General features: G+C 42.6%; 1 protein-coding gene and 1 non-coding gene across 2 annotated transcripts; both read left to right on the forward strand.

The window, feature by feature from the left end:
* Positions 1 to 12,224: 12,224 nt before the first annotated feature.
* gtpbp4 (GTP binding protein 4) lies at positions 12,225 to 21,921 on the forward strand. Its single transcript, XM_052477029.1, has 17 exons — positions 12,225 to 12,390; positions 12,698 to 12,868; positions 12,957 to 13,060; positions 13,161 to 13,297; positions 14,113 to 14,213; positions 15,114 to 15,206; positions 15,537 to 15,728; positions 18,891 to 18,956; positions 19,091 to 19,180; positions 19,280 to 19,390; positions 19,577 to 19,654; positions 19,796 to 19,847; positions 19,970 to 20,070; positions 20,310 to 20,507; positions 20,609 to 20,674; positions 20,778 to 20,927; positions 21,196 to 21,921. Exons 1-17 carry the CDS (start codon positions 12,343 to 12,345, stop codon positions 21,346 to 21,348), a joined length of 1,911 nt encoding a protein of 636 aa, XP_052332989.1. The 5' UTR covers positions 12,225 to 12,342; the 3' UTR covers positions 21,349 to 21,921.
* Positions 15,951 to 16,132, forward strand: LOC118402579 (small nucleolar RNA SNORA81). The gene has a single exon (XR_004829504.1). It is a non-coding gene; the product is annotated as a small nucleolar RNA SNORA81 (small nucleolar RNA).
* Positions 21,922 to 22,292: the final 371 nt, after the last annotated feature.

Below are 22,292 nucleotides of genomic sequence, written 5' to 3' on the forward strand. Positions count from 1 at the left end.
GGAAAGTGACCATTGAACTCAAAGCTGTCACAAGAATGGAACTCCCGCCTCCTACCACAATAAACAGGCTCCTCAGTTGGTCGAAATTCACTGTGGGCTCACGGATCCACTCGTGATCAACATTGTGGGTGTGTATCACAGGCCACGTGTGAATTGCTTGATTTTTAGGGTTTGTACCTCAAGGTTTTTGGACTTTATGAAAGATGTCCACAATCTTGTAAAAAAACATGTAGTCTAATGTATTGGTAAAAAAAATATATATATAATAACAGGATTAATGATTAATTATATTGTTTATTTAACTAGGAAAGTCGGTTATGGACAAATTCTTATTAACGATGACTGCCTAAATCGACGCTGAACCAATTGTGCGCAGCCCTATGGGACTCCAGATCACTACCGGTTGTGATACAGCCTGTATGAATGAAGTTATTGTGGTTGTGAAGTATCTTCAACAACTGTCAGTATGGATTTAATAACAATTATTATACCGGACATGCCTATCTTTTGTGACATGTTGTTACACATTCCCAACCTTACAACACCAACACAATGTATGTAAGTTGATGCTTAGACTTTTTATTTATCCCTAATTTTACCAGGTAAATTGACTGAGAACACATTCTCATTTACAGCAACAACCCGGGGAGTAGTTACAGGGGATGAATGAGCCAATTATAAGCTGGGGATGATTAGGTGACCATGATGGTATGAGGGCCAGATTGGGAATTTAGCCAGGACACCCTTACGACACCCCAACTCTTACTTGTAGTGCCATAGAATCTTTAGTAACCACAGAGTCATGACACCAGTTAAATGTTCTATCCAAAAGACACCACCCTACATCGGGCAATGTCCCCAATCACTGCCCTGGGGTATTGGGATATTTATTTATATATTTTTTTATACCAGAGGAAAGTGTGCTTCCAACTGGCCCTCCAACACCACTTCCAGCAGCATCTCGTCTCCCATCCATGGACTGACCAGGGTAAACCTTGCTTAGCTTCAGAAGCAAGCCAGCAGTGGGATGCAGGGTGGTATGCTGCTGGCTACAGGGTGGTATGCTGCTGGATTCAGGGTGGTATGCTGCTGGATGCAGGTTGGTATGCTGCTGGCTACAGGGTGGTATGCTGCTGGATTCAGGGTGGTATGCTGCTGGATGCAGGGTGGTATGCTGCTGGCTACAGGGTGGTATGCTGCTGGATGCAGGGTGGTATGCTGCTGGATGCAGGGTGGTATGCTGCTGGATGCAGGGTTGTATGCTGCTGGATGCAGAGTGGTATGCTGCTGGATGCAGGGTGGTATGCTGCTGGATGCAGGGTTGTATGCTGCTGGATGCAGGGTGGTATGCTGCTGGATGCAGGGTGGTATGCTGCTGGATGCAGGGTGGTATGCTGCTGGATGCAGGGTGGTATGCTGCTGGATGCAGGGTGGTATGCTGCTGGATGCAGGGTGGTATGCTGCTGGATGCAGGGTGGTATACTGCTGGATGCAGGGTGGTATGCTGCTGGATGCAGGGTGGTATGCTGCTGGCTATTATGAAATTATCTGAGTAGGAATTAGATAATGACCAAAAAGTCAATGTAAGTAGTATGTGCAAAGTATGATTTCACAAATGGACACAATTGACATTTGAGTAAGGCTCTCTCAGAAACATGGTTAAATGGTTCTGTCTCTGATAAAAACATTGAAGTAAATTATTATAATGTATTTAGATGTGACAGATCGCAGAAAGGGAGGGGGGGGTGGCCATATGTAAAATATAATTTCATTGCACCTCACATGCCCATTGTTGTGGGAAGCTGCTATAGACCACCAAAGTGGCTGTTCCACTGGATGTCATAAGGTGAATGCACCAATTTGTAAGTCGCTCTGGATAAGAGCGTCTGCTAAATGACTTAAATGTAAATGTAAGTGCTAACAGTATCTGGATAATGTGTGTGAAATGCTTGTTAATGTATGTGATATCAACAGAGATGTATTTTTTCTGGTTGAGTTAAATATTGACTGGATAGATGGAAATCTGTCTTTTAAAAATGTATATTAATGAGTTACTGTGGTTAGAAATGGGCTTATTTTATAGTATGTTCCTACCGATCCTCGACTGTTGATATCATCTATGTGAACGCAGCTACCACTTAATTAAAGCCATTAGATATTGCGCTATATTACAGGTGACAGGTTTAGTACTCATCAACCAGAAAGTTGGTTGGCCCTCTGATGTCACATAGGTTGATACATTGGTACGATTTCATTTATAAAGCCCTTTTACAAAAACTCCCACTGTACCTAACATCATTACTAACCTTTAGACATATGAGTTACCACAGCCCGTCTCACAGATGATGAACTCTGGAAATTCCTTTGGTCTCTACTGAGTTAGGTCAATTTCCTTCTCGGGTTTTTTTTGCACCATATTTGTAGAACACGCTTCAAAATGTTCTTAAATTTGATGTTTTGGTGACTTTAGGCAATTCAGTACCTTATTACTGATGAATGTGTTTGTTTTTTTATGACCGTGTTTTCTTTCTGTTTGCATTTGGTATTTATATTTTGACGTGTGTATTTCTATCATTTCTGTAATTCAGGGCTCATCTGTAAAAGAGACCTTGGTCTCAGTATGACTCACTGATTAAAAAAAAAAAGAAGGTTAAATAAAAATAAATAAGTGTGCATTATAAAGCACACAAACATCAGTGGTTCCATCAGCCCCATGACGTTGTGGGAGGATGATATGATGCCAATAGACTGCAGTATTCTAACATGGAGACCCAGAGGGAATGACAGTCTTTGTTATCTCAAATCAAGTCAAAGTTAATTGGTCACTTACACATATTTGCAGATGTTTGTGTTTCTTGCTCCAACAGTGCAGTAATAATACCTAATATATGCAGTAATAATACCTTGTCTGCTTGAATCATTCAGGTTTAATATACTGTGTAGATGCAAACTGCCAGTGGTTTCTTCAATACTTTTCTATGGGACTCTAAAGTACTGGAGGCCTACTGTAATCTACAGTTGAAGTCGGAAGTTTACATACACCTTAGGCAAATACATTTAAACTCAGTTTTTCACCATTCCTGAATTTTAATCCTAGTAAAAATTCCCTGTCTTAGATCAGTTAGGATCACCACTTTATTTTAAGAATGTGAAATGTCAGAATAATAGTAGAGAGAGTTATTTATTTAAGCTTTTATTTCTTTCATTGTTCTATAAAAAAGTGATCAGATGAAGCAGATGCTAAACTACAGGACTGTTTTGCTATCACAGACTGGAACATGTTCTGGGATTCTTTCGGCGGCATTGAGGATTACACCACATCAGTCCCTGGCTTTATCAATAAGTGCATCGAGGACGTCGTCCCCACAGTGACTGTATGTACATATCCCAACCAGAAGCCATGGATTACAGGAAACATTCGCACTGAGCTAAAGGGAGAGCTGCCGCTTTCAAGGTGCAGGACTCTAACCCAGAAGCTTACAAGAAATCTTGCTATGCCCTGTGATGAACCATCAAACAGGCAAAGTGTCAATACAGGGCTAAGATTGAATCATACGACACTGGCCCCGATGCTCTTCAAATTTGACAGGGCTTGCAAACTATTAGAGACTACAAAGGGAAGCACAGCCGCGAGCTGCCCAGTGATACGAGCCTACCAGATGAGCTAAATCACTTCAAATCAAATCAAATGTATTTATATAGGCCTTTGTACATCAGCTGATATCTCAAAGTGCTGTACAGAAACCCAGCCTAAAACCCCAAACAGCAAGCAATGCAGGTGTAGAAGCACGGTGGCTAGGAAAAAACTCCCTAGAAAGGCCAAAACCTAGGAAGAAACCTAGAGAGGAACCAGGCTATGTGGGGTGGCCAGTCCTCATCTGGCTGTGCATAACAGAACATGGCCAAAATGTTCAAATGTTCATAAATGACCAGCATGGTCAATAATAATAAGGCAGAACAGTTGACACTGGAGCAGCAGCACGGCCAGGTGGACTGGGGACAGCAAGGAGTCATCATGTCAGGTAGTCCTGAGGCATGGTCCTAGGGCTCAGGTCCTCAGAGAGAGAAAGAAAGAGAGAAAGAGAGAATTAGAGAGAGCACACTTAAATTCACACAGGACACCGAATAGGACAGGAGAAGTACTCCAGATATAACAAACTGACCCTAGCTCCCCGACACATAAACTACTGCAGCATAAATACTGGAGGCTGAGACAGGAGGGGTCAGGAGACACTGTGGCCCCATCTGAGGACACCCCCGGACAGGGCCAAACAGGAAGTATATAACCCCACCCACTTTGCCAAAGCACAGCCCCCACACCACTAGAGGGATAATTTCAACCACCAACTTACCATCCTGAGACAAGGCTGAGTATAGCCCACAAAGATCTCCGCCACGGCACAACCCAAGGGGGGGTCACATCAGTGACTCAACCCACTCAGGTGACGCACCCCTCCCAGGGATGGTATGAGAGAGCCCCAGTAAGCCAGTGACTCAGCCCATGTAATAGGGATAGAGGCAGAGAATCCCAGTAGAAAGAGGGGAACCAGCCAGGCAGAGACAGCAAGGGTGGTTCGTTGCTCCAGAGCCTTTCCGTTCACCTTTCCAGTCCTGGGCCAGACTACACTCAATCATATGACCCACTGAAGAGATGAGTCTTCAGTAAAGACTTAAAGGTTGAGAGCAAATTTGCGTCTCTGACATGGGTAGGCAGACAGTTCCATAAAAATGGAGCTCTATAGGAGAAAGCCCTGCCTCCAGCTGTTTGTTTAGAAAGTCTAGGGACAATTAGGAGGCCTGCGTCTTGTGACCGTAGCGTACGTGTAGGTATGTACGGCAGGACCAAATCAGAGAGATAGGTAGGAGCAAGCCCATGGAATGCTTTGTAGGTTAGCAGTAAAACCTTGAAATCAGCCCTTGCTTTGACAGGAAGCCAGTGTAGGGAGGCTAGCACTGGAGTAATATGATCAAATTTTTTGGTTCTAGTCAGGATTCTAAGCAGCCGTATTTAGCACTAACTGAAGTTTATTTAGTGCTTTATCCGGGTAGCCGGAAAGTAGAGCATTGCAGTAGTCTAACCTAGAAGTGACAAAAGCATTGATTAATTTTTCTGCATCATTTTTGGCCAGAAAGTTTCTGATTTTTGCAATGTTACGTAGATGGAAAAAAGCTGTCCTTGAAATGGTCTTGATATGTTCTTCAAAAGAGAGCTCAGGGTCCAGAGTAACGCAGAGGTCCTTCACAGTTTTTTTTAGACAACTGTACAACCATTAAGATTAATTGTCAGATTCAACAGAAGATCTCTTTGTTTCTTGGGACCTAGAACAAGCATCTCTGTTTTGTCCAAGTTTCAAAAGTATAAAGTTTGCAGCCATCCACTTTCTTATGTCTGAAACACATGCTTCTAGCGAGGGCAATTTTGGGGCTTCACCATGTTTCATTTAAATGTACAGCTGTGTGTCATCCGCATAGCAGTGAAAGTTAACATTATGTTTTCGAATGACATCCCCAAGAGGTAAAATATATAGTGAAAACAATAGTGGTCCTAAAACGGAACCTTGAGGAACACCGAAATTTACAGTTGATTTGTCAGAGGACTAACCATTCACAGAGACGAACTGATATCATTCCGACAGATAAGATCTAAACCAGGCCAGAACTTGTCCGTGTAGACCAATTTGGGTTTCCAATCTCTCCAAAAGAATGTGGTGATCAATGGTATCAAAAGCAGCACTAAGGTCTAGGAGCACGAGGACAGATGCAGAGCCTCGGTCTGATGCCATTAAAAGGTAATTTACAACCTTCACAAGTGCAGTCTCAGTGCTATGATGGGGTCTAAAACAAGACTGAAGCATTTCGTATACATTTTTTGTCTGCAGGAAGGCAGTGAGTTGCTGCGCAACAGCCTTTTCTAAAATTTTTGAGAGGAATGGAAGATTCAATATAGGACGATAGTTTTGAAAATATTTTCCGCGTCAAGGTTTGGCTTTTTCAAAAGAGGCTTTATTACTGCCATTTTTAGTGAGTCTGGTACACATCCGATGGATAGAGAGCCGTTTATTATGTTCAACATAGGAGGACCTAGCACAGGAAGCAGCTCTTTCAGTATGCAGCTTGAAGGTTTAGAGGCCATGATTATTTTCATCATTGTGTCAAGAGATATAGTACTAAAACACTTGAGCGTCTCTCTTGATCCTAGGTCCTGGCAGAGTTGTGCAGACTCAGGACAACTGAGCTTTGAAGGAATACGCAGATTTAAAGAGGAGTCCGTAATTTGCTTTCTAATAATCATAATCTTTTCCTCAAAGATGTTCATGAATTTATCACTGCTAAAGTGAAAGCCATCCTCTCTTGGGGAATGCTGCTTCTTAAGTTAGCTTTGCGACAGCATCAAAAAGGAATTTCGGATTGTTCTTATTTTCCTCAATTAAGTTAGAAAAATAGGATAATCGAGCAGCAGTAAGGGCTCTTCGGTACTGCACGGTACTGTCTTTCCAAGGTAGTCGGAAGATTTCCAGTTTGGTGTGGCGCCATTTCCGTTTCAATTTTCTGGAAGCTTGCTTCAGAGCTTGGGTATTTTCTGTGTACCAGGGAGCTAGTTTCTTATGAAAAATGTTTTTAGTTTTTAGGGGTGCAACTGCATCTAGGGTATTGCGCAAGGTTAAATTGAGTTCCTCAGTTAGGTAGTTAACTGATTTTTGTCCTCTGGAATCCATGGGTAGACAGAGCGAATCTGGAAGGACATCAAGGAATCTTTGTGTTGTCTGTGAATTTATAGCATGACCTTTGATGTTCCTTGGTTGGGGTCTGAGCAGATTATTTGTTGCCATTGCAAACGTAATAAAATGGTGGTCCGATAGTCCAGGATTATGAGGAAAAACATTAAGATCCACAACATTTATTCCATGGGACAAAACTAGGTCCAGAGTATGACTGTGACAGTGAGTGGGTCCAGAGACATGTTGGACAAAACCCACTGAGTCGATGATGGCTCCGAAAGCCTTTTGGAGTGGGTCTGTGGACTTTTCCATGTGAATATTAAAGTCACCAAAGATTAGAATATTATCTGCTATGACTACAAGGACCAATAGGAATTCAGGGAACTCAATGAGGAATGCTGTATATGGCCCAGGAGGCCTGTAAACAGTAGCTATAAAAAGTGATTGAGTAGGCTGCATAGATTTCATGACTAGAAGCTCAAAAGACGAAAACGTCATTTTTCTTTTGTAAATTGAAATTTGCTATCGGAAATGTTAGCAACACCTCCGACCTTTGCGGGATGCACTGGGGATATGGTCTCTAGTGTAGCCAGGAGGTGAGGCCTCATTTAACACAGTAAATTCATCAGGCTTAAGCCATGTTTCAGTCAGGCCAAACACATCAAGATTATGATCAGTGATTAGTTCATTGACTATAATTGCCTTTGAAGTAAGGGATCTAACATTAAGTAGCCCTATTTTGAGATGTGAGGTATTATCTCTTTCAATAATGACAGGAATGGAGGTCTTTATCCTTGTGAGATTGCTAAGGCGAACACCGCCATGGTTAGTTTTGCCCAACCTTGGTCGAGGCACAGACACGGTCTCAATGGTGATAGCTGAGCTGACTACACTGACTGTGCTAGTGGCAGACTCCACTATGCTGGCAGGCTGGCTAACAGCCTGCTGCCTGGCCTGCACCCTATTTCATTGTGGAGCTAGAGGAGTTAGAGCCCTGTCTATGTTGGTAGATAAGATGAGAGCACCCCTCCAGCTAGGGTGGAGTCCGTCACTCCTCAGCAGGTCAGGCTTGGTCCTGTTTGTGGGTGAGTCCCAGAAAGAGGGCCAATTATCTACAAATTCTATCTTTTGGGAGTGGCAGAAAACAGTTTTCAACCAGCGATTGAGTTGTGAGACTCTGCTGTAGAGCTCATCACTCCCCCGAACTGGGAGGGGGCCAGAGACAATTACTCGATGCCAACACATCTTTCTAGCTGATTTACACGCAGAAGCTATGTTGCGCTTGGTGATCTCTGAGTGTTTCATCCTAACATCGTTGGTGCCGACGTGGATAACAATATCTCTATACTCGCTACACTCGCCAGTTTTAGCTTTAGCCAGCACCATCTTCAGATTAGCCTTAACGTCGATAGCCCTGCCTCCTGGTAAACAGTGTATGATCGCTGGATGATTCGTTTTAAGTCTAGTACTGCGGGTAATGGAGTTACCAATGACTAGAGTTTTCAATTTGTCAGAGCTAATGGTGGGAAGCTTCGGCGTCTCAGACCCCATAACGGGAGGAGAGACAAGAGAAGACTCGGCCTCTGACTCCGACTCGCTGCTTAATGGGGAAAACCGGTTGAAAGTTTCTGTCGGCTGAATGAGCGACACCGGTTGAGCATTCCTACAGCATTTCCTTCCAGAAACCGTGAGAAAGTTGTCCGGCTGCAGGGACTGCGCCAGGGGATTTATACTACTATCTGTACTTACTGGTGGCACAGACGCTGTTTCATCCTTTCCTACACTGAAATTACCCTTGCCTAACGATTGCATCTGAAGCTGGGCTTGCAGCACAGCTATCCTCGCCGTAAGGCGATCGTTCTCCTGTATATTATGAGTACAGCGACTGCAATTAGAAGGCATCATGTTAATGTTACTACTTAGCTTCGGCTGTTAGAGGTCCTGACGAACCATGTCCAGATAAAACGTCCGGAGTGAAAAGGTTGAGGGAAAAAAAACAAAAATATAAACGGTAATTAAAAAGTAAAAACCGTAAAGTTGTCAGGTAGCAAAATAGGTTGGCAACAAAACGCACAGCAACACGTAAACAAGTCTGCAAGTTGTGACCGGAAATTACGTGTTCAAGCACCTGAACTCAATTTCACTTATATGCTCGCGTCGAGGTAAGCAACACTGAGGCATGCATGAGAGCATCAGCTGTTCCGGATGACTGTGTGATCACACTCTCCGTAGCCGACGTGAGTAAGACCTTTAAACAGGTCAACATACACAAGGCTGCGGGGCCAGACGGATTACCAGGACGTGTGCTCTAGGCATGTGCTGACCAACTGGCAGCTGTCTTCACTGACATTTTCAACATGTCCCTGATTGAATCTGTAATATCAACATGTTTCAAGCAGACCACCATAGTCCCTGTGCCCAAGAACAAAGGCAAAGGCAACCTGCCTAAATGACTACAGACCCGTAGCACTCAAGTCCGTAGCCATGAAGTGCTTTGGCTCACTTCAACATCATTATCCCAGAAACCCTAGATCCACTCCAATTTGCATACTGCCCAAACAGATCCACAGATGATGCATTCTCTATTGCACTCCACACTACCCTTTCCCACCTGGACAAAAGGAACAATTATGTGAGAATGCTATTCATTGACTAAAGCTCAGCGTTCAACACCATAGTACCCTCAAAGCTCATCACTAAGCTAAGGATCCTGGGACTAAACACCTCCCTCTGCAACTGGATCCTGGACTTCCTGATGGGCCACCCCCAAGTGGTGAGGGTAGGTAGCAACACATCTGCCACACTGATCCTCAACACTGGAGCTCCCCAGGGGTGCGTGCTCAGTCCCCTCCTGTACTCTCTGTTCACCCACGACTGCATGACCAGGCACGACTCCAACACCATCATTAAGTTTGCAGACGACACAACAGTGGTAGGCCTGATCACCGACAACAATGAGACAGCCTATAGGGAGGAGGTCAGAGACCTGGCCGGGTGGTGCCAGAATAACAACCTATCCCTCAACGTAACCAAGACTAAGGAGATGATTGTGGACTACAGGAAAAGGAGGACCGAGCACGCCCCCATTCTCATCGACAGGGCTGTAGTGGAGCAGGTTGAGAGCTTCAAGTTCCTTGGTGTCCACATCAACAACAAACTAGAATGGTCCAAACACACCAAGACAGTCATGAAGAGGGCACAACAAAGCCTATTCCCCCTCAAGACCCTAAAAAGATTTGGCATGGGTCTTGAGATCCTCAAAAGGTTGTACAGCTGCAACATGGAGAGCTTCCTGACTGGTTGCATGACTGCCTGGTACGGCAATTGTTCTGCCTCTGACCGCAAGGTACTACAGAGGGTAGTGCATACGGCCCAGTACATCACTGGGGCAAAGCTGCCTGCCATCCAGGACCTCCACACCAGGCGGTGTCAGAGGAAGGCCCTAAAATTTGTCAAAGACCCCAGCCACCCCAGTCATAGACTGTTCTCTCTACTACCAGTACCGGAGTGCCAAGTCTATGACTAAAAGGCTTCTCAACAGTTTTTACCCCAAGTCAAAATGACCCCTTGAACAGGTACCTGGTCTATTTGCATTGTGTGCGCCCCCCAACCCCTCTTTTTACCCCTTCTGCTACTCTCTGTTTACTCTCTATTTATCATATATGCATAATCACTTTAACTATACATTCATGTACATACTACCTCGATTGGGCCGACCAACCAGTGCTCCCGCACATTGGCTAACCGGGCTATCTGCATTGTGTCCCGCCACCCACCACCCGCCAACCCCTCTTTTACGTTACTGCTACTCTCTGTTCATTATATATGCATAGTCACTTTAACCATATCTACATGTACATACGACCTCAATCAGCCTGACTAACCAGTGTCTGTAAGTATCTTCGCTACTTTTATAGCCTCGCTACTGTATATAGCTGTTGTTTTATTTATTTACCTACCTATTGTTCACCTAATACCTTTTTTGCACTATTGGTTAGAGCCTGTAAGTAAGGTCTACACCTGTTTTATCCGGCGCACGTGACAAATACACTTTGATTTGATTTCATCACATTCACAGTGGTTCAGAAGTGTACATACACTCAATTAGTATTTGGTAACATTGTCTTTAAATTGTTTAACTTGCGTCAAACGTTTAGGGTAGCCTTCCACAAGCTTTGGCCCATTCCTCCTGACAGAGCTGGTGTAACTGCGTCAGGTTTGTAGGCATACTTCCTAACATAATACCTTTTCAGTTCTGCCCTGTTCCATAGGATTGAGGTCAGGGCTTTGTGATGGCCACTCCAATACCTTCTCTTTGTTTTCCTTAAGCCATTTTGCCACAAGTTTGGAAATATGCTTGATGTCATTGTCCATTTGGAAGACCCATTTGCGACCAAGCTTTAACTTCCTGACTGATGTCTTGAGATGTTGCTTCAATATATCCACATAGTTTTCCTCCCTCATGATGCCATCTATTTTTTTAACTGCACCAGTCCCTCCTGCAGCAAAGCACCCCCACAACATGATGCTGCCACCCATGTGCTTCACGGTTGGGATGGTGTTCTTCGGCTTGCAAGCATCCCCGTTTTTCCTCCGAACATAACGATGGTCATTATGGCCAAACAGTTCTATTTTTGTTTCATCAGACCAGATGATATTTCTCCAAAAAGTATGATATTTGTCCCCATGTGCAGTTGCAAACAGTAGTCTGGCTTTTTTATGGCGGTTTTGGAGCAGTGGTTTCTTCCTTGCTGAACGGCCTTTCAGGTTATGTCGATACAGGAGTTGTTTTACTGTGGATATACTGTAGATACTTTTGTACCGGTTTCCTCCAGCATCTTCACAAGGTCCTTTGCTGTTGTTCTGGGATTGATTTGCACTTTTCACACCAAAGTACATTCACCTCTAGGAGACAGAGATTATGGCTGCCTGGTTCCATGGTGTTTATACTTGCGTACTATTGTTTGTACAGATGAACGTGGTACCTTCAGGCGTTTGGAAATTGCTCCCAAGGATGAACCAGACTTGTGGAGGTCTACTATTTTCTTCTGAGGTCGTGGCTGATTTATTTGGATTTTTCCATGATGTCAAGCAAAGAGGCACTGAGTTTGAAGGTGGGCCTTGAAATACATCCACAGGTACACCTTCAATTGACTCAAATGATGTCAATTAGCCTATCAGAAGCTTCTAAAGCCATGACATCAACCATGACATCTAAAGCTGTTTAAAGGCACAGTCAATTTAGTGTATGTAAACTTCTGACCCACTGGAATTGTAATACAGTGAATTGTATTGTAAAAATGACTTGTGTTATGCACAAAGTAGATGTCCTAACCGACTTGCCAAAACTATAGTTTGTTAACAAGACATTTGAGGAGTGGTTGAAAAACAAGTTTAATGACTCTAACCTAAGTGTATGTAAACTTTCGACTTCAACTGTATGTAATTTTTGCATCCCTGACTTCATATGAGCACTAGAGGGCAGTGTAAAGAAAAGTGAGGACATTTATTTTCTCACGTGGAGTTCCTCTTGATATAACAGCTTCACTTCCTCAACTTTGTTGTTTCGATCCGGTTTGGGTCCTTTCCGCTTGCAGTCAGTGTCCGAACGTGTTCCGAAAAAATGGCACTTTATAATTTTAAGAAGATTATGGTGGTTCCCACCTCAAAGGTACGTTTTTACACGTTTTACAAGTTATTGATTTGTGTCTCCGGAAAATACGACTCTCAATTACGAAAACGTGCTGTTTGTCTGGTTGGAATTAAATGTCTGCTTCTGGAGAGAGACACGTGTTGTGCTTGGGAAGGGAGAGAAGCCACGCATGACATTTATTTTTGGGGGGTCAACAGTATACATACAAATGCGTGTCTAGCGATGTGAATAGTTGTTATTGTAAAACACATAGTATTGACAAATAAATGTAGTTTAAATTGACCTCATTCAATGTGCTGATTGCCGTTCCCAATTTATTTCACAGGAATTCATTGACATCACTTTATCGAAAACCCAAAGGAAGACTCCGACAGTAGTACACAAGCATTATCAAATTCACCGCATCAGGCATTTCTACATGCGCAAGGTGAAATTCACCCAACAGAACTATCATGATCGGCTCTCCCAGATTTTGACAGACTTTCCCAAATTGGACGTAAGTAATGTTATTGCTTTGAAAGTCTTGTAATATCAGACACTACCTAGTTCCACTTTGTGCTAATGAATGATATGGTTTTCCACAGGATATCCATCCTTTCTATGCAGATTTGATGAATGTCTTGTATGACAAAGACCATTACAAGTTGGCTTTGGGACAGATCAACATCGCAAAGAATTTGATTGACAAGTATGAAGCTTACTCTTCCCACTTTTTTTTTTGTTGCTTACACTGATCATATATGTTGGTCAATTTGGAGTGGTCCCACTCAAATGTGTTCTTGTTGCAGTGTTTCCAAAGACTATGTTCGACTGATGAAGTACGGTGATTCCCTGTACCGCTGTAAACAATTGAAGCGCGCTGCTCTGGGTCGGATGTGCACCATCATGAAGCGACAGAAGCAAAGCTTGGAATACCTGGAACAAGGTGAACTTTTAGTTATTTACTTTGTTTTATGAAAGGCAAAGTATGCTGTTAGATTTGCGTCAATTCGAATCTGGTATCAGGATAAATATGACAATTAGTCACAGATTGTATACTATGTATTTTTTATTCGCTAAGCAATAAGTAGTAAATGCAATTTTCGTATATACGGGCTCTCTGTCCCACCTCACAGGGCAAACAGAGAACTGACTTGTTCTTGACAAAGATATTATAAATATACCCTGACAGAAAAAGTTCCTGCTTCCAAGCTGGCCTGTCAGAGTAGAGACTGGGCGTGGTTTAAACTAACCCAGCCTATCGTTGATTGTTGTCGTTCGAGCTGGTACCAGCCCCCGGGCGCTCCAGTTGCAAGATGTAACTTGCTGTGTAGAGTATCTATGCGCTCATGCTCGATACCGTTATCTCGCACCTGGCTCCTGTTATCTAACAAAAGACTGTTTGTTCTCGCAACACTACGTTCTGAATGTGCCCCCCCCCCCCAACTCATTGCACAGTTCCTGTCTTCATGTTATTCTGTATTTTTCCATCATGAGAAAGGCCCATGGCCCTGAAACTGTTAACAATGTTTCAAGTCAGCTATGTTGCAAAACACATCCACACAAGCCAACAGCAAATCAAATTGTATTTGTCACATACACATGGTTAGCAGATAATATTCAATCACATATAGTAACGGGCTATAGTGCATAACACAGAATCCTCATAATGCATGCCTGTAAATGGCTCCGGTGTACATATACTAAAGACATTAGCCTCCGGCTGTCATTGTTGTTTACATTTTGTTATTGTTTTTACAGTGCGCCAGCATCTTTCCCGTTTACCAACGATTGATCCCAACACTCGAACTCTACTGCTTTGTGGATATCCTAATGTGGGCAAGTCTAGTTTCATCAACAAGGTGTGCATTCCTGTTGTTATTCTTTGTCAGTTCAATGGTTGGTAGAACCTTTAGTGTCCAAATAAAATTGTATTGCTCACATGCGCAGAATACAACAGGTGTAGACTTTACAGTGAAATGCTTACTTACGAGCCCATTCCCAACAATGCAGATTTAACTCAAGACAATTATTTGCCAAATAAAAAAAGCCAGTGGTAACACAAAATCAATAACAAGGCTATATTCAAAGAGTACCGGTGCAAGGTAATTGAGGTAATACTGTATGTACATGTAGTTAGGGGTAAAAGTGACTAGGCAATCCGGATATATAATTATCAGAGTAGCAGCAGCATGTTTGTGTTGTATTTGTCCTATATCCCAGCCCCCGTCACCGCATGAGGCCTTTTGGTAGGCTGTCATTGTAAATAATTATTTGTTCTTAACTGACTTGCCTCGTTAAAGGCTAAATAAAAAATGAGGTCCTGGGTGGCAGGGAGTTCAGCCCCAGTTATGTACTGGGCCTCATGCACTACCCTCTGTAGTGCCAAGCAGTTGCCATACCAAGCGGTGATGCAGCCAGTCAAGATGCTCTCAATGGTGCAGCTGTAGAACTTTGAGGATCTGATGGCCAATGCCAAATCCATTAGTTTGGTGTATTTTTAAATCAAGTTTAAGCACCCATTGTTAGAGGCATTGCACATGTTTCTCGTCTGCATTGCTGCACGATGTATCAATCTTAGTCGGGTTGTTGTAAATAATGTTGTGACTGGCTTCCCTGGTAAAATAAAGGCAACTAGAAATAAATGGGTTGAGGTTCATTTGAACATCCTGGTACATATGCAGAACGTGGATAAAATGGTCATACAAAAGATTTTAGTAGTGTGAGAAAAGAGTTCAGCTTTGTCAACATGTCTTCCCCAGGTCACCAGAGCTGATGTTGAAGTCCAGCCCTACGCCTTCACCACCAAGTCCTTGTTCGTCGGCCACATGGATTACAAATACCTTCGTTGGCAGGTAAGATGTTTTTAATGCACTTACACGCCAGCTATCTCTAGCTGGAATAGATTGGAACAGTTAAATATTTGATATTCATACACTTTTCCACCAGATTGTACTTGGAAGGAAAATAGATCACAACACAGATACATCAAGTACCCTTTGTAGGTCTGTGATGAGAAATCATGCACCACACTGAACATGTTATGGATAACCCCTACCACAATATCTGAGACTGTCAATGAAGTACTCGAGGTAGTGTTAGTTTCTCTCTCAATCACGAGTTGTCGAGTACGATTAACACCTGGACCATTTAATGTGTATTGCTAACACCATATGTGGCCGCAGGTGGTTGACACCCCAGGGATCTTGGACCACCCTTTGGAGGAGAGGAACACCATTGAGATGCAGGCTATCACAGCCCTGGCCCATCTGCGTTCTGCCGTGCTCTACGTGATGGACGTCTCCGAGCAGTGTGGCCAAACCCTGGAGCAGCAGCTCGAGCTCTTCAACAACATCCGGCCCCTCTTTGCCAACAAGGTCAGATGTCACGTTATGGAGGCACCATTGATTACTTTTTAAGACTGCATCACAAATGACACACCCTTTTATAGTGCATTACTGTCCTATGGACCCTGGTCAAAGGTAGTGGATTGTATAAGGAATAGGGTGCCTATTCAGACCATGTTTAATGGAAGCAGCATTGTCGATAGTTGTAAGCTTGTGAGTTAGTCAACAGCTTGGTCAAAAGTCAAAACCTTTCCCTTCTTTTAAAGCACCCTGCTAAAATTGTGGGGGTGAAGCCTCCGGGCTTGGCTCTTGCGGCCATGTAAGCATGGGTACACCAAGGAAGGATAGAAAAGGCCCAGAGTCGCAAGTGAGGCTAGGACGGACCTCTTTCTTAATGTCCAGTGTCCTTTGTCTCAAGGCTCTGTGCTACATTATTTCTCTGAAATGAGCAAGGCATGTCAAAAAAACAAAAAAATCTTTCGACCCCTATAGAATTCTGGAATGCTGCTTTAGATTACTGATTAGTAATTTAAGATAAAACTAATTTTCTCACACAGCTCAAAAACAAATGACAATTACAAGTTAACTTAGTTTTAAAGAACACAGCCTCTTATGGAATAACACTAATTTTGTCTTCCATTGAGTAAAGACACTATCAGAAAACGATTAACACTCAACACAAAACATCTTAGAGTATTTCAAGTAAATCTTAGTATCTTCAAGTAAATTTGTAGTAAATCTGACTAAATTACTCGCTCAAAATGTACCACGTTTAATATATTATTCTTCTAAATATTATTTTCATATAAATCAAAATATGATCTGAAATGTGGCCAGAGGACAATTCAGAAGTATTTCAAAACCGACACAGAGTTGGCTATTTGATTGACATCTATTCTTCTGTAACATTGTAAAAATGCAGACAACTATTCATTTTCACACAAAAAAATGTAGGTAACCTCCCAATAAGATTTAGTACAGACCAGGCCTGACACAAAATGTAGGTAACCTCTCAATAAGATTTAGTACAGACCAGGCCTGACACAAAATGTAGGTAACCTCTCAATAAGATTTAGTACAGACCAGGCATGACACAAAATGTAGGTAACCTCTCAATAAGATTTAGTACAGACCAGGCCTGACACAAAATATAGAAATAGTAGCCTACTTGGACAACAATTCAGTGAATGCAACAATAATTATTCAATATTATTTTTTTTTTTAACCTTTATTTATTTAACTAGGCAAGTCAGAACAAATTCTTATTTACGTTGACGGCCAAACACGGACGACGCTTGGCCAGTTGTGCGTCGCCCTATGGGATTCCCAATCACGGCCTGATGTGATTTAGCCTGGATTTGAACCAGGGACTAGTGACTCCTCTTGCACTGAGACACAGTGCCTAAGACCGCCGCGCCACTCAGGAGCTGCCAGATGGAGACAGATAAAGAGAGAAGATACAAAACACAACAAACTGTTCATAGACAATAAAAGGTTTGTAGGACATTCATATTTCACATGGTCACTTTAGTGTTTTCATTTAGCCTAGAACGTCATGGAACTTCTGGAAGCACGGCCCCATAGAGCACCCAAAGGAGGTTTCTACACAACCCCCACTCTTTACACTGCGTCCACTCTGGATGTACACCACACACCCTCTTGCACCCTTCAAAGTTAACCTGCTTTCAAATGAGTTACAACTCGATCCACAAGTCCCTGGTTCCACACTCTTGGCTCCTCACTTTCTACAATATAACAAAGGGAATGCCTTCAGGGACCAGCACCTGCGGTTTCTGGGAAGGGACCTTTGCAGGGTCCCCCACACAATGTATGCATTTCTGATGGCAATGTTGAGCATCCCCCAAATTGCATACTTCCACCATTTTCTGCCTCTGTCCCCAACATTGTAATAGCTCCTCAGTTGGTCATGATGATCAACCCCTAGAGGAACAGGGTAACGGAGGGAGAGGAGTAACAGATAAGATAATTGTGGTCAATTGTCCACCGGTCTAAAGTCCATTGCTCGTGTTTCTTTGCCCAAACAAGTTTCTTCTTCTTATTGATGTCCTTAAGTAGTAGTTTCTTTGCAGCAGTTCGACCATGAAGGCCTGATTCATGCAGTCTATGAATATATCCTCCTAGCAAACATGACAAACCATAAGCTAATCCCAACAGATAAACACATTACTCTAGCCTTTGTTTCGGTGGCTAATTATATGGTTGTTTGTACTGCTAGCTAGGGAAAGTGACAGCTGAGGTTCTTGTCTGACAGACTAACTATACTGAACAAAAATATAAATGCAAAAAACAATTTCAACAATTTTACTGAGTCACAGTTCACAAAAGAAAATCAGTCAATTGAAATTGCCCTAATCTAGTGGATAATGGATTTCACATTACCGGGCAAGGGCAACAGTTCTCTGGCAACAGCTCTGGTGGACATTCCTGCTGTCAGCATGCCAATTTTACGCTCCCCCAAATGCACATTTAAGTGGCCTTTTATTACCCCCAGCACAAGGTGCACTTGTGTAATGATCATGCTGTTTAATTAGCTTCTTGATATGCCACACCTGTCATGTCGATGGATTATCTTGGCAAAGGAGACATTTTCACTAACAGGGATGTAAACAAATTTGTGAACATCATTTGAGATAAATCAGCTCATGAAACATGGGACCAACACTTTACATGTTGCGTTTATAATTTTGTTCAGTATAGTCAGCCAGCTACCTATAGCAAGCATCTTGGGCCGTTTCCACATCGGTAGAAACAAGATAATGAGTTAGCTGACTATATACAGCTAAACCCTGCAACTTGAGCCCGAGAGCAATCATTTGAGCACCACTGTTGATGTGTCCGCCTGTACCAACCAAGTTATGATGACAGGACTTGCTCATCTGAGAGCTATTCCCCAAGTTTCACAGCATCCAACATCGACAACACCAAACATGTGCTGTTTACTTATTTCACTCACCTCAACATCGCTTTTCAAAGTGCAAGGACTGGTCCGAATCCGTATCACCAACAAACATGGATACAGCCTCTTTCACAGTGAAAAGTTGTGTCCACTTCTGTGCTGTCATTTTGAGTAGTGGGGTTTTAAAAAAAAAACCTGTTAAAGTCAAATGACGGCGTTCCCTGTTTCTGGTTTCACGCAAATATGATAATGTTATTGTATTTTTTCCCCTCTAGCCTTTGCTCATTGTGGCAAACAAGTGTGATGTCAAGAAGATCAGTGAACTCACTGAAGAAGACCAGGTTCGTAGTTTTTTTTCATGTTCGTTAATATATTCTCCATCTTTACTTTGGCTGTATTTTTCGCCCCAGTTTACTTTGTCATCCTCTTCCAAGATGGGACTTGCTTATCAGGGTTTCCTACTTTGTTTCCTCAGAAAATCTTTGCTGACCTTACTGCAGAGGGCATCTCTGTCATTGAAACCAGCACTTTGACTGAAGAGGGAGTGATGACTGTGAAAACAGAAGTGAGGAGTCTAGTCCACTCTTCTGATTACTAACAATTTGCTAGTAGCACATTTTTCAAAATGTTCTACAAATAACTAATATATTTTCTTCAATTTCAGGCATGTGACAAACTTCTGGCCCATCGTGTCGACGGCAAAATGAAGGGCAAGAAGGTGCATGATGTGCTCAACAGATTGCATTTAGCAGTGCCTGCAAAGAGGGACGAGAAGGTAGGCTAAACACTGTACTCTCTGTGGATGTGTCCGTCTTTCCACACTTCGTTGTTTGCCCAAGTTAAACATGTTTGCAAGTCATAAGCATGATTTTGGTCATGTTAAAACAAAAAAATGTAATGGTTTATATACATTTTGAATGTGAACAGGTGAAATTGAGTTGTCCTGTTTTCTCAACACTAGGCGAGACCACCGTTCATTCCGGAGGGAGCCAGGATTGGCAGGAAAACAATGGAGGTGGATGCACCCAAACGCAAAACGGTAGAGCCATACTAATAATAGTAACAGTTGTGGAAGGATTATCTTGGAAGAGCCTTGGATGTAATCCGTGTGGGTTATGTTGTGGTAAACATGCATTGTAAAGATCTAGCTGTGTTAGTAATTTCCATCATTGATTTACAGGAGAGAGACCTGGAGGTGGAGATGGGAGATGATTATATCCTGGACCTACAGAGTATGTATATTGACGCTGTCATCAACTTTATCAAAAGCTTGTCTGAAAGGATATTGTGTACATGGTTATCAGCAAACTCATTTGGTCCATTTTCTCTCATACTTGATGTTTCCTCTTTTCAGAATATTGGGATCTGATGAATCAAGATGAGAAATATGATGTGATTCCTGAAATATGGGAGGGTCACAACATTGCAGATTATATCGACCCTGATATCATGAAGGTGAGTGGGGGGGGGTGAAACCACTGATCTTGGTGACCATAGTTATTGTTGATCGGTATGGATAGGATGGACAGTTCTGCCGCTATAGCCGACAACATGGACTGAAAAGCGATAATTGACAGGAATGGAAATGCCTCTAGTGATTTCATGGAATCGTAGACTTAAATGGGGATGCCTTTTCTATTCATTCTAATTCTATGGCCGCCACCTCTCCTAACATCTCTCTCATGCCCATACAGAACCTGGAGGATCTGGAGAAGGAGGAGGAGCTGAAGGTGAAGGCAGGGGAGTACGAGACTGATGAGGAGAGCGAGGACGAGGAGATGCAGGAGATCCGTCAGCTGGCCAAACAGATCAGAGAGAAGAGGAAGCTGAAGATCGTTTGCTCCAAAGACAAGGATGTGCACGGCCCCAGACTACCCAGAACTGTCAAGAAGGTGACATGGACATCTTGTTTGTATGCATAGAACTTTTAAAGTTAATCTTGTTTTATTTTCGGTCTTACTAATCACTGGGCCAAAATGTTAAACATTTACAGGTTGAAAGAAAAACCCTAGAGAAGGAAATGGGAGACCTCGGTCTGGACATGACTGGCAAAGATGACGTAAGTTGTTTTTCATTTAGTTCTGTGTATGTCAAGTACAATGTCTTAATACAAGCTACAGACCGGATACTATATTCACACATTGCTGTTGATGTCCTTTCAGAGCCACTATGCAGTGAATGCCCGTAGATCCCGGAGCGTTGGCGTTGCCAAGAAGCGTAAGCGTGAGGCGTCTGTCGTTCCCACCTCTCGAACCCGCAGTCAGAGTGCCTCTCGTCCTCCACGCGACCAATCTGGTGTTCGCGATCCTAAGGTATGTGGTGTAGGCTACGCTAGATCTTCCTGTCATCCGGTGAAATGGTTTGTGTTAAAAATATGCACAATGCATATTGGGGAAGTGTTAGTCCCTTGGCTTAAAGAAACATATGCTTTTGGAGATGTTATGAAGATTAAGTTTGTCTGAAGTGGAACCCTATTATTGGCCCTGGTCAAAGTAGTGCTCTATATATGAATAAGAGTTCCATTTGGGACGCAACCTGTGTTTTGCTGAGGATTTACTGAAAGTATGTTTTCCTGTATAGATGGCGAAACAGGCCAAGAAGTTGATGAAGAACCAACAGAAGGACATGAACCGCCAGGGGAAGAAGGGAGAGGCAGACAGACATGTATTTGACCTCAAGCCAAAACATCTTTTCTCTGGCAAGAGGAAGTCCGGAACCAACGATCACAGATAAATGTATTGATCGATGCGGTTTGCTTTTTAGTCCAACTTCTGTCTCAATTGTATACATTTTCCTCTGGAGTAAAACTGAAAATAATTCAGGAACCGCAAACATTTATTATCGTTCATTATATTGAGGTATTGAGTGACACGGACGTGTCGTTCCTGGTTTTGAAAAGCTGTCACTGTGCAGTGGAGCACAAACATAAAATCTGACAAGCAATGAGATGTTGGTGGATTTTAGTGGTAGTTCAACTTGTTACTTATGTGAACACCCACAGTCATAGTTTCCAATTGCTGTGGCCACCAATTGTTATACGAAAAAGGCTCAAATAGCATTCGAGTAAAGTGTACTTTAATTGTAAACTTTCATTGGAACATCTTGCCTTAACTCCTGGAATTTAAAACAGTGTATTTCTTTGGTGTCACTAGAAACATAAATAACATGAAGCTGCATGCACCGTAACAGTTAACCTCTCACTAAATGTGAGTTTCTTCTACAGTGTACACTGAAGTGGGGGAACTGAATAAATGCTAAATTGACATTTGTCTCTGTGATGCTTTATTAAAATCAAATATACTTTAATATTGATCTTGTCCTGCCTGTTTATTAAATAGTGTGATCGAAAGATATAATAAATTATGTACCCTTTCAGGAAATGTTAGGAAACTCGAAAATATTGTGTGGTGCACTCAATAGGCCTGCTCAAAGTGGGATGTTTAAATCATAGCTTGGTCAACAATGAGAATCAGAGATCTGTATATAATGACCAGATGCTCATGTCTCCATCCTAACAATGAGAATCAGAGATGCTCATGTCTCCATCCTAACAATGAGAATCAGAGATCTGTATATAATGACCAGATGCTCATGTCCCCATCCTAACAATGATAATCAGAGATCTGTATATAATGACCAGATGCTCATGTCCCCATCCTAACAATGAGAATCAGAGA

Source organism: Oncorhynchus keta, chromosome 23, assembly GCF_023373465.1.
Source record: "Oncorhynchus keta strain PuntledgeMale-10-30-2019 chromosome 23, Oket_V2, whole genome shotgun sequence".
NCBI classification, from domain to species: domain Eukaryota; kingdom Metazoa; phylum Chordata; class Actinopteri; order Salmoniformes; family Salmonidae; genus Oncorhynchus; species Oncorhynchus keta.

Excerpts from the sequence above, each read along its gene's own strand:
- gtpbp4 (XM_052477029.1), top strand. The coding sequence starts at position 12,343 with ATGGCACTTTATAATTTTAAGAAGATTATGGTGGTTCCCACCTCAAAG. Across the intron at positions 12,869-12,956 it reads CAGACTTTCCCAAATTGGAC|GATATCCATCCTTTCTATGC; the intron begins GTAAGTAATGTT and ends GGTTTTCCACAG. Across the intron at positions 15,207-15,536 it reads ACAAATACCTTCGTTGGCAG|GTGGTTGACACCCCAGGGAT; the intron begins GTAAGATGTTTT and ends ATGTGGCCGCAG.